At 44.3% G+C, this 14,283-nt stretch overlaps 1 protein-coding gene across 1 annotated transcript in view; it reads right to left on the bottom strand.

Annotated features, from left to right (window-relative positions):
• Nucleotides 1-14,283, bottom strand: part of COL23A1 (collagen type XXIII alpha 1 chain) — a 172,167-nt gene that overhangs the window by 35,717 nt on the left and 122,167 nt on the right. The window contains exons 3-5 of the mRNA XM_056502404.1: nucleotides 11,346-11,390; nucleotides 3,935-3,977; nucleotide 3,710 (exon numbers count right to left, since the gene is read on the bottom strand). Of these exons, the coding sequence (XP_056358379.1) occupies nucleotide 3,710; nucleotides 3,935-3,977; nucleotides 11,346-11,390 (89 nt within the window). The remainder of the gene's footprint in view (nucleotides 1-3,709; nucleotides 3,711-3,934; nucleotides 3,978-11,345; nucleotides 11,391-14,283) is intronic.

Below are 14,283 nucleotides of genomic sequence, written 5' to 3'. Positions count from 1 at the left end.
AAAAAAAATAGAAGAGGGGAAAAAAAAAAAAAAAAAGGAAAAAGGGGCATTAACCACAGGAAGGAGAAGGCTAAGAATAGCCAATAAACCCCTTCCAGAGCAACAGGCAGTGCAGAAATCACTGCATCAATTCAAAAAGCGGGAGCAGAGATGGAAACCCTCTCTCCATGCCTTGAACATGGAGAATTTACAGTGGTTTTTACCAACTGCTTACACCAAGTGTGTGCTTGGGAGTGGCTCCCTGATGAGCTGCTGAGCCCCTCGAGCTGGAGCACTGTGGCCATCCAAGGGCATTGACAGGAACGAGGGGAGCCAGCCAGGAGGCTGAGGTTTGGGATCTGCCAGAACAAGGACTCCCTTCCTCTGCACATCCAGAAGGATGGTTCTGCACCCACAGAAAATTTTGGACATGGTAAAATGGGGATCTGTCTCAACACCTGAGGCTCTTTCCCCTTTCTTACAGTTCTAAGTGGGACAAACTCCAAAGCCTTAACTCACTTTGCAGTCCAGTGAACTCTTAAGCAAGAGCATGAATACAACCATGAAAGGGCTCAAGTATTTCATCCCTATAAACATTAAGGGAGATTATTGCTCAGACTTTTAAGGCTGAATCCCTCAAAAGCTATTGCTAATGATGAAAGAGAGGAAGGAATAAGTGAAAAAAAAAGCAGCTTAAAACAGGCAAGGAAAATCAAGTGTCATGGAAAAAGCTGGAGAGGACACAGGGCGCAGATTAGAAAAGAGTAACAATCGAAGGAGTAGTGGAGTTACCGGGTAACCATCGCGTCCTGACTGCCCCTGTGGGGGAACAAGGAGATCAATCAGTCAATGCACCCGGAGTCTCTTGACATCACATAGCAGCAGGCAGGACACGGGGCCATCGGCTCTCCAGACAGCCCTGGCACTAAACTCTGGACAAACCTCCTGGGGCAACTTTCCTGTCAGGCAGGTCACACCCACAGTGTATTGTTGCTGGATTTTGATCTCCTGCTCCCCTTTGGCTACTTACCGCGGGTTTTGCCAACTTGCCCCCATCCCTGCTGCCTGTGCCCAGCCTCTGCTGCCCCTGAAGCCACAGACATGCATGGCACACTCTGGGTCCTGGCCATAATCCTGCCCTGGGTGGGGGTACTAAGAGAAGTGCTGGGGAGAGGTAGTGGAGGCTGTGGCTGCTGAGCCAGCAGCCAGGACAGCAATCACTGAGCTTCAAACTCCTGTTCCAGCACTTGATTCAGTGGAGGTTTACCCCTCTAAGATCCATTAACTTCCTTGCAGGATGCAGCTCTCCCAGCTCACGTCTAAGCTTTGCTTTATTTGCAATGAAGCAGAAAGCACAGCAGATGCTGCAGGGAGCAGCCCTACTGAAGTTCCTAGCAGCAGCTGCAGGACAAGCAGAATAAAACCCAGCCCATCCAGGCTGTTTCACCTCCCGTGCTCTCCTCGGGGGTTCCAGAGGCGTTTACAGCCCGAGGGGCTGTTAACCACTCCCTGAGCTACAGCAGAGCCTGCTGCAAGCCAGACCCAGGGCAGATTCCTGGGGAAGAGCTGGTGAGGATTGGTACAAAAAGAAGTGAGGTGAGTATCTGTGCAGCAATGTCACCTGCTGCCAAACACGGGCTGTGGCAGCGTGCTGTGGGTGCAGAATGGCAGCCAGGCTTTTCTCATGGCATGGAACAGCTCCAGCAGCCCCTTCACACCAGCCACAGGGGCTCAGCTCTCCCTTCTCCCGAGCACCCTGCAGCTGGAATGGCTCCTGCAGCACTCCTGATCCATCCAGAAACAACACTGGCTTCAGCAACCGCCTATGCAACCAGTTACAGTCTTGGGATAAAGGGTACAGGGAGGTTTTTATGGAGATGTATGGAAATGGAGCACACACAGATAAACAGGAAACACTTGGAATGCCCTGCCCTCGCTTGCTGGGGAGTTCCCCAGCCAGCACACTGACACATAAAGTGTTTGCTAATATCTGTGACTGTAAATGTTTAATTACAGTCTGGAGTAAGTCTATATTTCAATTGTAGAAATTTCCTACCCAGCATGTGATTTTAATACTCTCCAAAACAGAGGTTTTATAGCATATCTGAGCAGAATACCCCTTACTTATGACAGGACAATCAATCATCCATCAGCCATGAATCCTGTACCACAAGTTCTAATGATTTTATATGCGTAACTAACTTATGACAGCCAAAAAAATAAAATACCAGAACAACTGCTACTAGGGAACAACAGAATTGGGGATACAGTTAGAGCAGTGTAATGCTGTACATGGAAGAAGTAATCAATTCCTTCTGGCCTAAATCAAGAAACAGAAGAAACTAATAACTGAATACTGTTGAAATAAAATAATATTGTGGTTCTGTGGGTTCTAGGACTTATTTTATATTATGCTTAAAGAAGTCTCTGGCAAAGGCTACTTATGCTAAAAAGCAGGATTAAAAAAAACCAAAGCAAACCAACCAATCAACAAACCCCACCCAGCCCAAAAATTAACTAAACCAGGAGTTGTCTTTCAAAGAAGGGCAAGGGGAGAGGATAGGAAAAAAAGTCTTGTTTGTGTTAAATCTCCCCTGTGCTCCTTTTGCAATTCAATAGTGCCGTGGGAACCAGGAAATGAAACCAACTAGAGACAAAGAAAAATTAATAGTGCACCATATGTTGTCTGTGTTGGATGGCCATGATAAACGTGAGCAGGCAGCACACGTGAGGCAGCACTGCAGCCAGCTGTGTGTGGGCTGAGAAGAGCCTCTGAGCACCCCCAAACTGCTCCACAAACCCATTTCAAACTGGCCAGAGTGCTTCAGTCAAAGGGGAATGTTCCTTAAAGGTGTACATAAGGAGATTTAAATAGGCAGTATCCCAGTATGCTCTTTATTTGTAACTCCAAATAATTGTTTTGCTCAACCCCCTCTTAAGTATTTACATGAAAAAATTAACTTGAAATAGAAGCAAAAATTCAAAGGGGTGAAAACCCTTAACTAAACCCACAGACATTGCTGCCAATCCCAGGAGAACCAAAGCCATGGTGCTGGGGCAGTCCCCACTCCTTGTCAACAAAATAGAATTGGAAATTCATTAGCCCAGGAATAGCTGCCAAATTAATTTTCCCTAAAATAAGCCCTTTTTAATGCAGTGAGGCTCTATAGGAAGAGAACAACATGAAGAAATGCCCCTGTTAGTGCAATGATGGACAAGGAAATGTGGCTGCAAACAGCCTGAACCTCTCCTCCTCCTCCTCCTTTGGGGAATGAAAGGTAGAAAACCAGAAGCACCTAATACCCATAATTTACTTTTTAAATGAACCCTCAGCAACTTGGAGGGCACAAGCAAAACATAAATTTTCACTCCAAAACCAGCAGGAGAACAACAGATTTGGATGTGGTGGCACAGCCAAAGGCACGTCTGAACATTTAAAAGGAGGAGTTGACACATTTTCAACTATTACCCCTTCAAACAACTATTTCCCCATAAATTTTCTGGTTGCATTGGTAGGAATGCTCATTATTCTACCCAAGACTTCAAAGAAAGAAGCAAGCAAGCTATGGTTTTCCCTCTAGCCCCCCTTGTGAGGCGACCAAACCCATATTAAATGCTGGAAACACAACAGATAAGAAAAGCAAGACAGAGCTTTAGAACCAATAAACCCAGTAACATGTTAAATATTAGTACAGCACTCTTTCTGTTAAATAGAGGCAGAATAAAGAACTCTTTAAAGGGAAAACTCCTTTTTACTGAATATTTTCTGAGTTTAAAATTACTGGAAGTCCCTTGGGGCAGCAAGTTAAACATTTTAAAATTCCCCCCACAATTTGTCTACAATCATGAAAAAAAAATACAGCAGCATCTGGTACTGATTTTGTTTCCAGACACACCTCTACCAAAAAATGCTGTGCTTTTGCAAGGAGAAGGCAGGGGAAGGGGAAGCCTTAACTTTGTTGATCCGACAGTAAAATCCACGATACTTACTGCAGGTCCTGGAAAACAAAAGAAAAACAAAGAAAAAAGAATCAATTACAAAGAAAAAATATAATCTGATAAAGCAGCACAAAGCAGGAACCAAGACCAGAATGATTTAGGATTCTTCATCCCAATTCCCATTTTCCAGATACACTCAGCACCATCACATCCTCCTGTTGCAGGACCACCTCACCCCTGCTGCTGGCACAGCAGTACTGACAGAGGTGTAATCTCACTCTTTTCCCATCTTTTTCACAATATCACTGTGTTTCCTCTACCCCCACAAGACCCTGGGCACGTCACAAAGCAGGGCCTGTGTGTAGGGAATCAGAGCCTTGGGCACCACCTGTGGCCAGCAAACAGGAGACAGACGTGGCCAGAAAAATGTGAAAATTTTGATGAATAAGATATTTTCACTATAGACCGTATCTATCCTTCAGGTAGTGCAGGAGGAGCAAGAGGGAAGCTCACAGAAGCCAGAGCAGCAGTGAAGCAGGACCTGACAAGGACACTGCTGCTGCTACCACCGACCCCAAATGTTGCTCATTCACCACCAGCCACACCCATTTCTGCCGCTTTGCCCAAACTGGTGCTGCAGTGGGGTGAGCACTGAGCCCTAATCCAAAGCAAGCCACATTGCACTCCTTCATGAAGCAGCCTATAGCACTGTTTGGGATTTCTTCATGCTCTGATTAAAACCAGAAACTAAGCACAATTAGAAAAGAAAAAAAAAAAAAAAAAAAGTGGGAAAGCTTAAAATGGAGGCAAAAAATAAAAAAGCTTTGTTCATCTTATGTTATTCAACTATATTATTCAAAAAGCATATTTCAAGTCAATGCCTTTTCAAGGATTTTTAAATTAATTTTAAAATTGAAAACATTGTTAAATTGAATTTAGAAAAACCCAAACAACCCTAAAAATGAGGGGTGGCAGCAAGTAATGAGTGGCAGTGCACCAAGAATCATCCCACTGATTTGTCACCTGAAGGGGGTCAGTGCCATGCCTGGGGCAGGGTCAACCTCCACATCTCACTCCAGGCCAGGAGCACAGGGGCTTAACTTGCTCTCCTTGGTTTAATTTCTTCTGAATACAGAAGCCAATGGCTCTATGCCAATTTATTAACTGAGAATCATAAACCTGATTTATTAACTCACTTACACCAGGCTACCCACAAAAGGCCTTTTGTGGAAAAGTCAAGACCAAGTCTCAAAGAAGTGGGCAGGAAATTATTTTAATATGGGATTTCAATCATGTACCAATTATAATCTCTTTGGAATTTGTTGCTTGCTTTCCTTTTCTCAGCTACTGTTTTTTTCTCCCCAACACGTGCAGCAAGTGCTCTTTGTAAGTGCTTCCTGCTCCAAATCCAGGAATCACAGTCAAGTGGGGGGGATCTGTACATGCACCTTTGGATGTTCTCCAGCCCCATCAGAGGAGTTACACCAATCTTTCACTGTGCTGTTGGCCAGTTGAGGCTAAATAAATCTTCATTAAGGCATAAAGTTAAACCTATTGAACTGATCTTTTCTCCTCCTAAGAACAACATCACTTTCTGGTTTGCTGAATGTGTTTTTCAACAGCCCAGCCACAAGACACTTGTTTCCTATGGAAGAAAGTAAAATAGTTTGCAATTCAACAATAAATAAAGGAGGTGATCCTGTACCCAGGGGCTGCCCCTTATCCAGCATCTCATCATTGTGGGCACATTGCATAAGATTTATCCTCTCTTCAAAGGAATTTGCCAGAATTTACAGCTAATAATTTTGACTGGCCAGAATCAGTTTGAGAGGCTGAAAGGAAATTCTTCTTACAACAAATAAAAGTTGGAAACAGCACTTGTGTATTGAAAACTATGTGACAAATTAACTTGGGGGCTAATTTCAGAAGGAAGAGGAGAAACACAAAGATAACCTGCAAATGCACAGACTTTGGTCTACGGTTGATTTACCTGAACAGGGAGGATGCTGCAGGAGTGAAGCATGCAAGGGCATGGAGATATTTGGCAACACAAAAAGATTCCTTAAGAACATGCACAGCTGTGCTAGCAGGAGGTGAAAATCAAAACTCATTAAAAATTAATGACCCAGATTTCCTGATTGACCAACACTAATGTTATTTTGTATATCCAAAGCCTGAGTGGGTCACAGTGGCATCATTCCCAGCAGTACACAAACATATGGGAAACGACAGGTCACAGTCATTTATTTCCAAGTATTTTTTCAGCTTGGAAATTTTGGGATGATATTTCTGTTAAATCTGCAAATCATTTATCATGCAAGCTCTCCTGCCTTGAGAGGAGAGAGTCAGGCAGAGGAAACAAAACCAGCCAGGCATTTCCAACAGCTCAGGAAAAGTTAGAAGGGACTTTGCTGCAACTCTAAAGGGCAAATAGCCCATCCCCAAGGTAGCAAACATGCATCTGAAGATGTAAAAAAAATTATAATTAAAACAATCTATGATATACATGGCTATGTGTATTTAAACACACACTATGTATATACATACACATAGAGCTATTAATTCAGGATGCTGCAAGGGGAGTAACTGAGCCAGAGGTAACAACAGAGAAGGACAACTGCTACAGCCATAAGAAGTCACAGAATCTGAGGAAAACTGTTTGTCACTGTGTATTGACTCCTGTCTATGCCTCAGAGCTGGGGCACAGGCAATATGCTCTCCTAGCAGAGGCTCATTACTGAGAGCACATGTGGGACAGATTAAATTTTTCCTGAAGTTCAGCAGAAAAGAAGTCCTTGACTAGGAGGTTGTCAGTTCATAGTGAGAAATAGGGGGAGCAATGGAAATCCCCAAATAAATAAAATTTTCTGTGATTTACCCATATGCAGCCACATGTGCACTTAGTGAATAGCAACTGTGTATTTACACTTATCCATTCAATCACATGCTAATGGGTTTGAAAATGTAAATCTTGATAAGTAAAATATGGGATTTTAAGTACATATAGGGCTGGGAGAGAAATATGCCTTCCCTGCAGAGAAATCACATTGGTTTTTTTTTTCCTTTTAAAAAAGCTTTAGATTCTTTCTTGTTCCAAATCAGGATATTTGCACAAACATAATAGCTGTAAGAAAAAAAGCCTGCCCAAACAAACAAAAAGCCCCTTTGAATTAAATCTTTGTTAGAAGTTCAAATTCAGGCAACACCTGCAGCATAATGTAAAGAAAAAGAAAAAATTATGGGTGGTGGACAGAAGACTTCTATCCCATAGCAACAATTTCAACACATTTCCCCAAAAACTGCTTTTGAAGTGAAAATATTTTGTAAACAAAACTTTCTCTGCCAAAACTAGAAATTATGCCAAGTCAGGATTTTCCAATGAAATAACACTTCATCAAAAAGTGCCCTCTCAGGCCCACCTGTAAAGGCAATTTTGTGCCTAAACCAGCCAGTGTTTATGGCCCTGGGCTGTAGCTGTGCACAGCTGATGCAAACAGGTGCTACACAAGCCCCAGCCAGCAGCTCTGGGTGTTTGTGTCCTGAGGCAGCTCCTACTTCATGTGAGGAGGGCAGAGCCTCACCCAGAGACTTCCCAAGCTGAATATTTCATGTGGACTGTCTCCTGGTTTATCTTGAGAGATTTTGAGCTTCAGATCCATTTTTGGATCAATTGTCAAGGCAGGGGAAGAAAGCAGAATGATATTCCAGCAAACAGGAACATCATCTCCCACCATCTAGTTGTGCAAAGCCTTTGAACCAATACTTAAACTAAGCTCCCAAATCCTGGATCCTATTCATCCATCTTTCAGGAATACCCCAGCATGGCTCAGACTTTAAAAACAATAAACACAAGCCCTGTGAGGGCTGTGCATCCCTACCCCATCCCACTCACACAGCACCAGCTGGCAGCAAGGAGGGAAGCAGAACCTCCCAGGTCCCTGGCAGAAATCCCTGTTATTTCACAAACGCTCACTCCAACAGTTGAACTGTGTCCTCACTGGGACACATCACATTGAAAAAATAAGCTAACATGACATTAAACCTGATTTTGCCTTTGGCAAAGAAAAGGAACTGCATCTGAGATGAGCAGGCTGGCTGTCAGGACCGACCACGACAGCAAGTGCTGCAAAACCTTTCTTCCACCCCACAGTGAGAGGAGGCTGAAAATCCCACATAAAATTGTACATAAAATGTGTCTTTCTTTTTATACACCACTTCCATGGGTGGGTGTACATGGCTTTTCAAGGCTGTGCTTGCTTTCCAGCTGGAAAAGAAACTGCTGATGGTCATGTACAGGAATAAGGGTGCTGGGACACTTGTGTCTGTCCTAGCAGGATGGGGTGGAGCTCAGGGCATGCTGGACCAGACCAAAGAGCCAAAGTGGCATTTCCCCAGGGAGGCTGCTGGTGTGAATTTTCTGGCCTGGTGGTAGCAAGAGTGGGATAAATTAGTTTTTAAAAGTAGCCTCTTTTGCAGTGGTTGTGCCCAGCTCCAGGACTGCTCCTCTGCTGCAGCAGTGATTCCCATGGGGCCAGGTGATGGAGAGAGTAAATAAAATGAGTTGGATGGAGCCTTTTGACTCAATTACTCCCTGGTTTGTTCAGCTGGGCTGATGGTGGCAGGAACACTCCCCCAGGTCCTTGATCCTCGTGTCTGGGGTCAGGGAAGGGATGACAGCAGGGACGATGCTGCCACCACGGGGAGCTCAAGCTGCCACCAGAGATGTGAAGCCCAAGGGGAGGCTGGGGTTTAGTGCAGCCCCCTCTGCCCTCCAGGGCTCCCCAGGGGGAAACTTGTCTCCTTTGTGCTTCTCTACAACAAAATAAACTACCAAGCCCAGAGGCAGGGCCCCAGCAGGACCCACTGCCTGCCCTTGGCAGGTTCTGGGGGCAATGGAGGTTCACAAGTTTAACAAGTGTTTTTTGAAACTTGTGCAGCAGGCTTGTCCCACATCCAAATGGTCTAAACAGTAACTTTTTTTTCACCAGAAATGGTTTAAAATTTAATCTTTTATGGTATGGTGCATATCTGTGGAAGAGAGCAGTTGTCCCAATGCGTTTTCATGATGATGAATTCTTAGTTTGCAAAAACAGAGCTGTTGGATTAATTTATTTTATCTGAATCCATCATGGCAGAAGAAAAAAGCAAAATTCAGTCTTGGTTTAAATCAACAGGAGGGTGTGATTAAAAGGGACAGAAATATCTCTTAACAGTTTCTCTGCTTGTTTCTCAGAGATATACATTGAAAGTTTCAATATTAATCTGAAAAGGTTTTTCAGCATAACCATTTCAACAAATGCCAGAGAAAAACACTTCCCTTGGCAGGGCTGAGCCTTCTGGCTCTCCAACAGCCTTTGTCTGGAGGCTGTGAAGCCCTAACCAGGCAGGGTCCCTGGGGATGGACACCAGCATGCTACACAAATAAAGTTTTATTCACATTTATCAGCTGTAGTGAAGGAACAAGGACCTGGTTTATGTGTGGTCAGGTTCTCAAACAAATATAGAAATATATATTCAAGTTATCTGGAGAAACAAACATCTGGCAGCTCAGCCAAAAGCAATACACAGCAGGATGGCTGCTCCCTGTGTATCTGCAGTGGGGCAATCCAGGCTCTGCACTGCATCCCTTGGATTTCACTGGGGTGCCCCTTTGAGCCTGTGTGCAGTGGGTGACAGCTGCACTCTTCTCTATTTTCCTCCACAACTGCAGAAATTTCAAAAAGTTGTTACTAAGGTTTGAAATTTTTTTATCATCAATAATTTTTTTTTTTCCCTTTTATAATGCTTGTTTTCTTGCTGCTTCTGCATTGATTCCCTGGCAGCTTTCTGCTTCATCAGAGGGATGCTCAAGTGCATTTGCAGATGTGTCACAGCATGAGGGGAAATGCTGCTTTTCCAAAGTTTTGCATGAAGCAGGGAGAAAAGATTTAAGGGTATGTGTGAGCTCAGCACTACCTCCCAGATTTTTGTATGGAGCAAAGACACATCTTGCACAGAATTTACATAAATGCCTGCATATAAAATCAGATCCATTGGCTGACCTCTCCAGCTGCCCTTGGTTGAATGCTGTATTCCACAGTGCTCCTGAAAGCACTTAGGTGATATTTAAAAAACAACCAAAAAAAGAATCAAAGCTCTCTGGTGCCTATTCCTACAGTCCAGCTGCTGGGAAAAAGAAACAGATTAACAAAGCTGGCTGGGATCCACCACCACCCATCAGCACCTATCCCTTGGCCAGGAGTAAATCCCTGATGCTTCAGGAACAGAAGTATCTCAGAAAACCCCTAATGCACTCTGGAATACCATCAGTGGAAGAAGAAGGGAAATGCCTGCCTGCCTTTCTTGTCCATCAGTCCATGAGTTCATATGCTGCTATTGGTGTGCAGCATATATCTGCTCCATTTCCCTCCCTCAGAGTTAAAAAAACTGTTTAAAGTATTGGTGATCAGAAAATTATGCTGCTCTTTTTGAAATCCCAATTGTGAATCTTCTATAGCAAGAGGCAGCAGAGAATAGAATTCAGCCTCCTCACTAAATGAAAACCCACTGGCTCCTGTTCATTCTATCAGTGTTGAAGGACCTAAGAGCTGGGACATGGAATTTAATGTTCTGCTCTCTGGCACACTGAGGCAATCCCAAAACCTGCCTGGCTTTCTGGGCACATCCCTGTCTGTTTTCCTCAACAAGAACAACACCAGCTGCATTTCTCTCTCCTCCAGCAGCACTCAGACCCAACAGCAGAATGTAAACAGCACTTCCCCCCAGCTGAAACAGGGTCAGTCCTTTCCCATTTCAAAGACAGGGACAACAGCCCAAACCTCAACAGATACACTGAAGTGACAGAGACACAGAATTGCAGTCAGCTGCAATGAAAACCCAGCAAGGTTTCAGCCAGGCTGAGATGCTCACGGATCCCACTGATGCTCAGGGGATGTGCCTAAGGCTGGTGGCTGAGGTTTGGTTATCCCTGACTCCCAAATGCAGACACCACCACCCTATGGATGTGCCCACATGCAGAGAACAAGCACTGCACTCCTCCCATCTAGCATGGCTGGGGAGTTCCCTGATCCATTCACTTGTCCCTCTATAATGTTGGGTGGGAGTGATGAGCTGAATGCTGCAAAGAGAAATGGGAGGATGGATAAAAGGTGCAACAGCTGTGGGTGTTTTTGAGTGGAATTTACTTGGTTTTTTTTTGTTTTGATTGGCTGTTTCTTTCCTTTATTTTTTTTTTAATTTGTTTTTGGTTTTTAGGGTTTTGGGAGATGGTTTTAGGGTTTTTTTTAAAGTTTTTAATAAAACCCTTCATGCCCAGCACACAGGAGTGAGAGAAGCCAATGTTCCACAGCCTGTTGGATGGAGGTGACAGGTGTCATTACCCAGTGGCACCCCCAGTGCCCCCAGTGCCCCGGGGCAGGTGTTCTCACCTGGTTCTCCACGCCGGCCGGGCTTCCCTCGCCTCCCCGGGGGCCCTGTGGGAGCAGAGAGCACAGGGTTAGTGATGATCCACGGACAGCAGGCTCAGGACAGTACCTACCACATGTCCTTTAGACCCATTTCATATCTTCCCTCCTTTCCCAAACACCAAAATACTTACTATGCTGCAAAATACCAGTTTTTCTTCCCCACAACATAATTCTGGTGAAAAAACCAAGGCAAGCTGGGAACCAGGTTTTAAAGTAATCAGTATTGCTTACATAGGAGAGAATCCCACATCTAACATGATCCAAAATTCTGGAAAAAATCCTTTGCTGAGCAAGCAGCACTGCTGGACAGTCCCTACGTACTGCAAATTGTTGTCACAAGCTTGCAAATCACAATATTTCAAGTATTAAAGTGATGAACATGAACCTCTTGGTACTAATCATTATCTGAGTCAGAGCTTCTTCTGTGCAGACTGCTGGCATAGCCTAGATCTGGTCATACATTTATAATTTCAGATATAAAGCTTGCTTGTATTCTTACCCTACTGGGAAGCAATGGCTAAGGGATGAATGAAGTGCCATAAGTGACAAAATACCCTTAATGATGGAAAAAAAGCACTCAAACAATAAGCTCTGATACAGAGTACTGTTTCAGCACACATAGAGCATCCAGGTCCCTGGCAAACCCCTAACACCACGTCCTTCATGGCAGTGTGTTGCAGCCTGTCTGCTGCAGCCAGCATTCCCTGCCTGGCCCCTGGAAGCATCACTTCTCCCACAGCACGTGCATTACCAAGCTGGAAGAAAAAGCTCCTTTTTGCAGCCTTCTGCAGCAGGTCAGCCAGCTCTGCTGGAGTATTTGCTGAGTGACAGCAACATTAACAAAAAGCAAGAACTCGCTTTTTATCTGTGAAACAACCTTGCTCCCTCTCCTTTCTGCTGGAAAAGGATGATAAACAAAGATCATTAAATATTTCTGCACTCCTATCAGAATTTCCCCTGTTGTATAAACATTTCTCTGCTCAAACGTGCAACTGCATCTCCAGAATTTCAGCCAGGGCCTGGAGTTGTGCTTTTTGAAGTCTGGATACACTGTCCAGCATCCCCCTCCCCAGCCCACCACAGAGCTCCAGTGGCAGCCCCAAGCCCCACTTGCTTCCTTGCTATGGGATTGGCAGACAGAAGCCCTGGGCAGTCAGAAATGACATGACATAAAAACATCCACCACTGCTCCCTAAGTAACTTGCTCCCAGAGGAGACAAAAAAACCCCCCCAAACATATTTGCAGCCTCCTTGAAAGCACATTACAGCCAGAAGGAAGGTTTGCCTCCCCCATCCCCAAGTCAAGCTGCTTTGGAGAGGAGCCACAGCTCTGATGAAGCACATTTTCAACCTTGGAGACCAGTGGTGACTGAGCAATTAAAGCTCCTCTACCTGCACCACCCTCTGGGCTGATTTTGGGGTCTGACCTCCAGGCAGAGCCTGAGCCTCAGCAGCCTCCACCTCCCTTGGAGTGCAGGGGGTGCTTTAAACACCAGCCTTGCTTGATCCTTCCTGCCTTCCCAAGGACTCCTCCTGGACCTGTTTAATCTGAAGTGGCTCACTCAGTGACCATTCTGCTTTCCCTGCTGCTCCTCAGGGAGGAGGGAATGTCCTAATGGAGGTGTAGGAGAGGGAGGCCAAGTATCTAAACAAGTGAATAATGAGTTGGTGTTGATGCTTTTAAGCAGCTTAAACGAGAGTTGATATCAAAGGGTGGATGCATAGAGCTCCCACATAAAGCTTGGGTTGGAGCCATTCAGCTGAGAATGTGAGAAACCTGCAAGAAACCAAAGATTCTGTATAAAAAGGGACCTTAATATTAGGTTGGGGGTTTTTTTAAGTTTAAGTATTTGTTAATACTTTACACCACACGGGAAAAATTGACTCTTGCCTACACCAGCACAGGTTGTCTAGAGAGATAACCCATCCCTGGAAACATTCAAAGTCAGATTGGATGGAGCTTTGAGTGAGCTGATCTGAGTGAAAATGTCCCTGCTCATTGCAGGGGGATTGGTCTGGATGACATTTAAAGGTCCCTTCCAACCCAAATCATTTTGTGATAACTCTTTCCCTACAGGCTTCCAGGAAATCTGCAAAGTGGGTGCAGCATATGAAATTACAAATATATTTTAAAGATACTGCTTGTGAGTGTGTGAGATAAACCAAAACTGAGAGAGAAAAAATTTGAAAATCTCTTCTCATCTTTTTCTCTTGCTATTTTTATCTGAAAGCTAAAAGGCAAAAAAAAAAAGTAGCATTTTGGAAACCACACTTAGAATCCTGCTGCCATTCAGTAGCTGGGTTAGGAAATATTTCTGTGGGGATAAAATTACTTAGGGCAAGAGTTGCAAGTGTCAATTCTGTGGTGCAGATAGGATGAGCAGGACAGAGCTCCTGGATCCCACAGGAGAGGGCAGCACAGAGGAGCAGCCCAGGAGTCAGTAATGCCACCTGCAACCCCAAATTCTGCAAATGTGATAACATCTATGCTCAGCACAACTGGAAATTTTTATTTTAGCTTATTCTGGGGGCTCAACTTTGGGTACTGCTTAATGAACCAGGCATAAAGTGAATCCACATCACACTTCTTGTTTTCAACCCCTTTAAGAAACTACAAAAGAAATTAAGGAGGCCTGGGAATTTTCTTGAAGATAAATGTTCCCTGTAAACTGTTACCTAATGACTCCATCTCCCAAGACCTCACAGTCTGATACTTGTTCAATATGATTAAGATTTATGTTCATTACAGTAAATTGGGCAATAGCTGAGTCTTTTCTTCTCACTGTGCCAGCCCCACTGTATCAGTGCTGGGAGTCCTTTATTTACATTGTTATGAAAGAGAGTTTTGGAGTGGAGAGTGAACACAAAGCATAACAGTCTATTTTTAAACAACTTGTCA

This window comes from Oenanthe melanoleuca, chromosome 13, assembly GCF_029582105.1.
Source record: "Oenanthe melanoleuca isolate GR-GAL-2019-014 chromosome 13, OMel1.0, whole genome shotgun sequence".
Lineage (NCBI taxonomy): Eukaryota > Metazoa > Chordata > Aves > Passeriformes > Muscicapidae > Oenanthe > Oenanthe melanoleuca.
The sequence above is the reverse complement of the archived record's forward strand: the minus strand, read 5'-3'. Positions and strand labels throughout refer to the sequence as shown.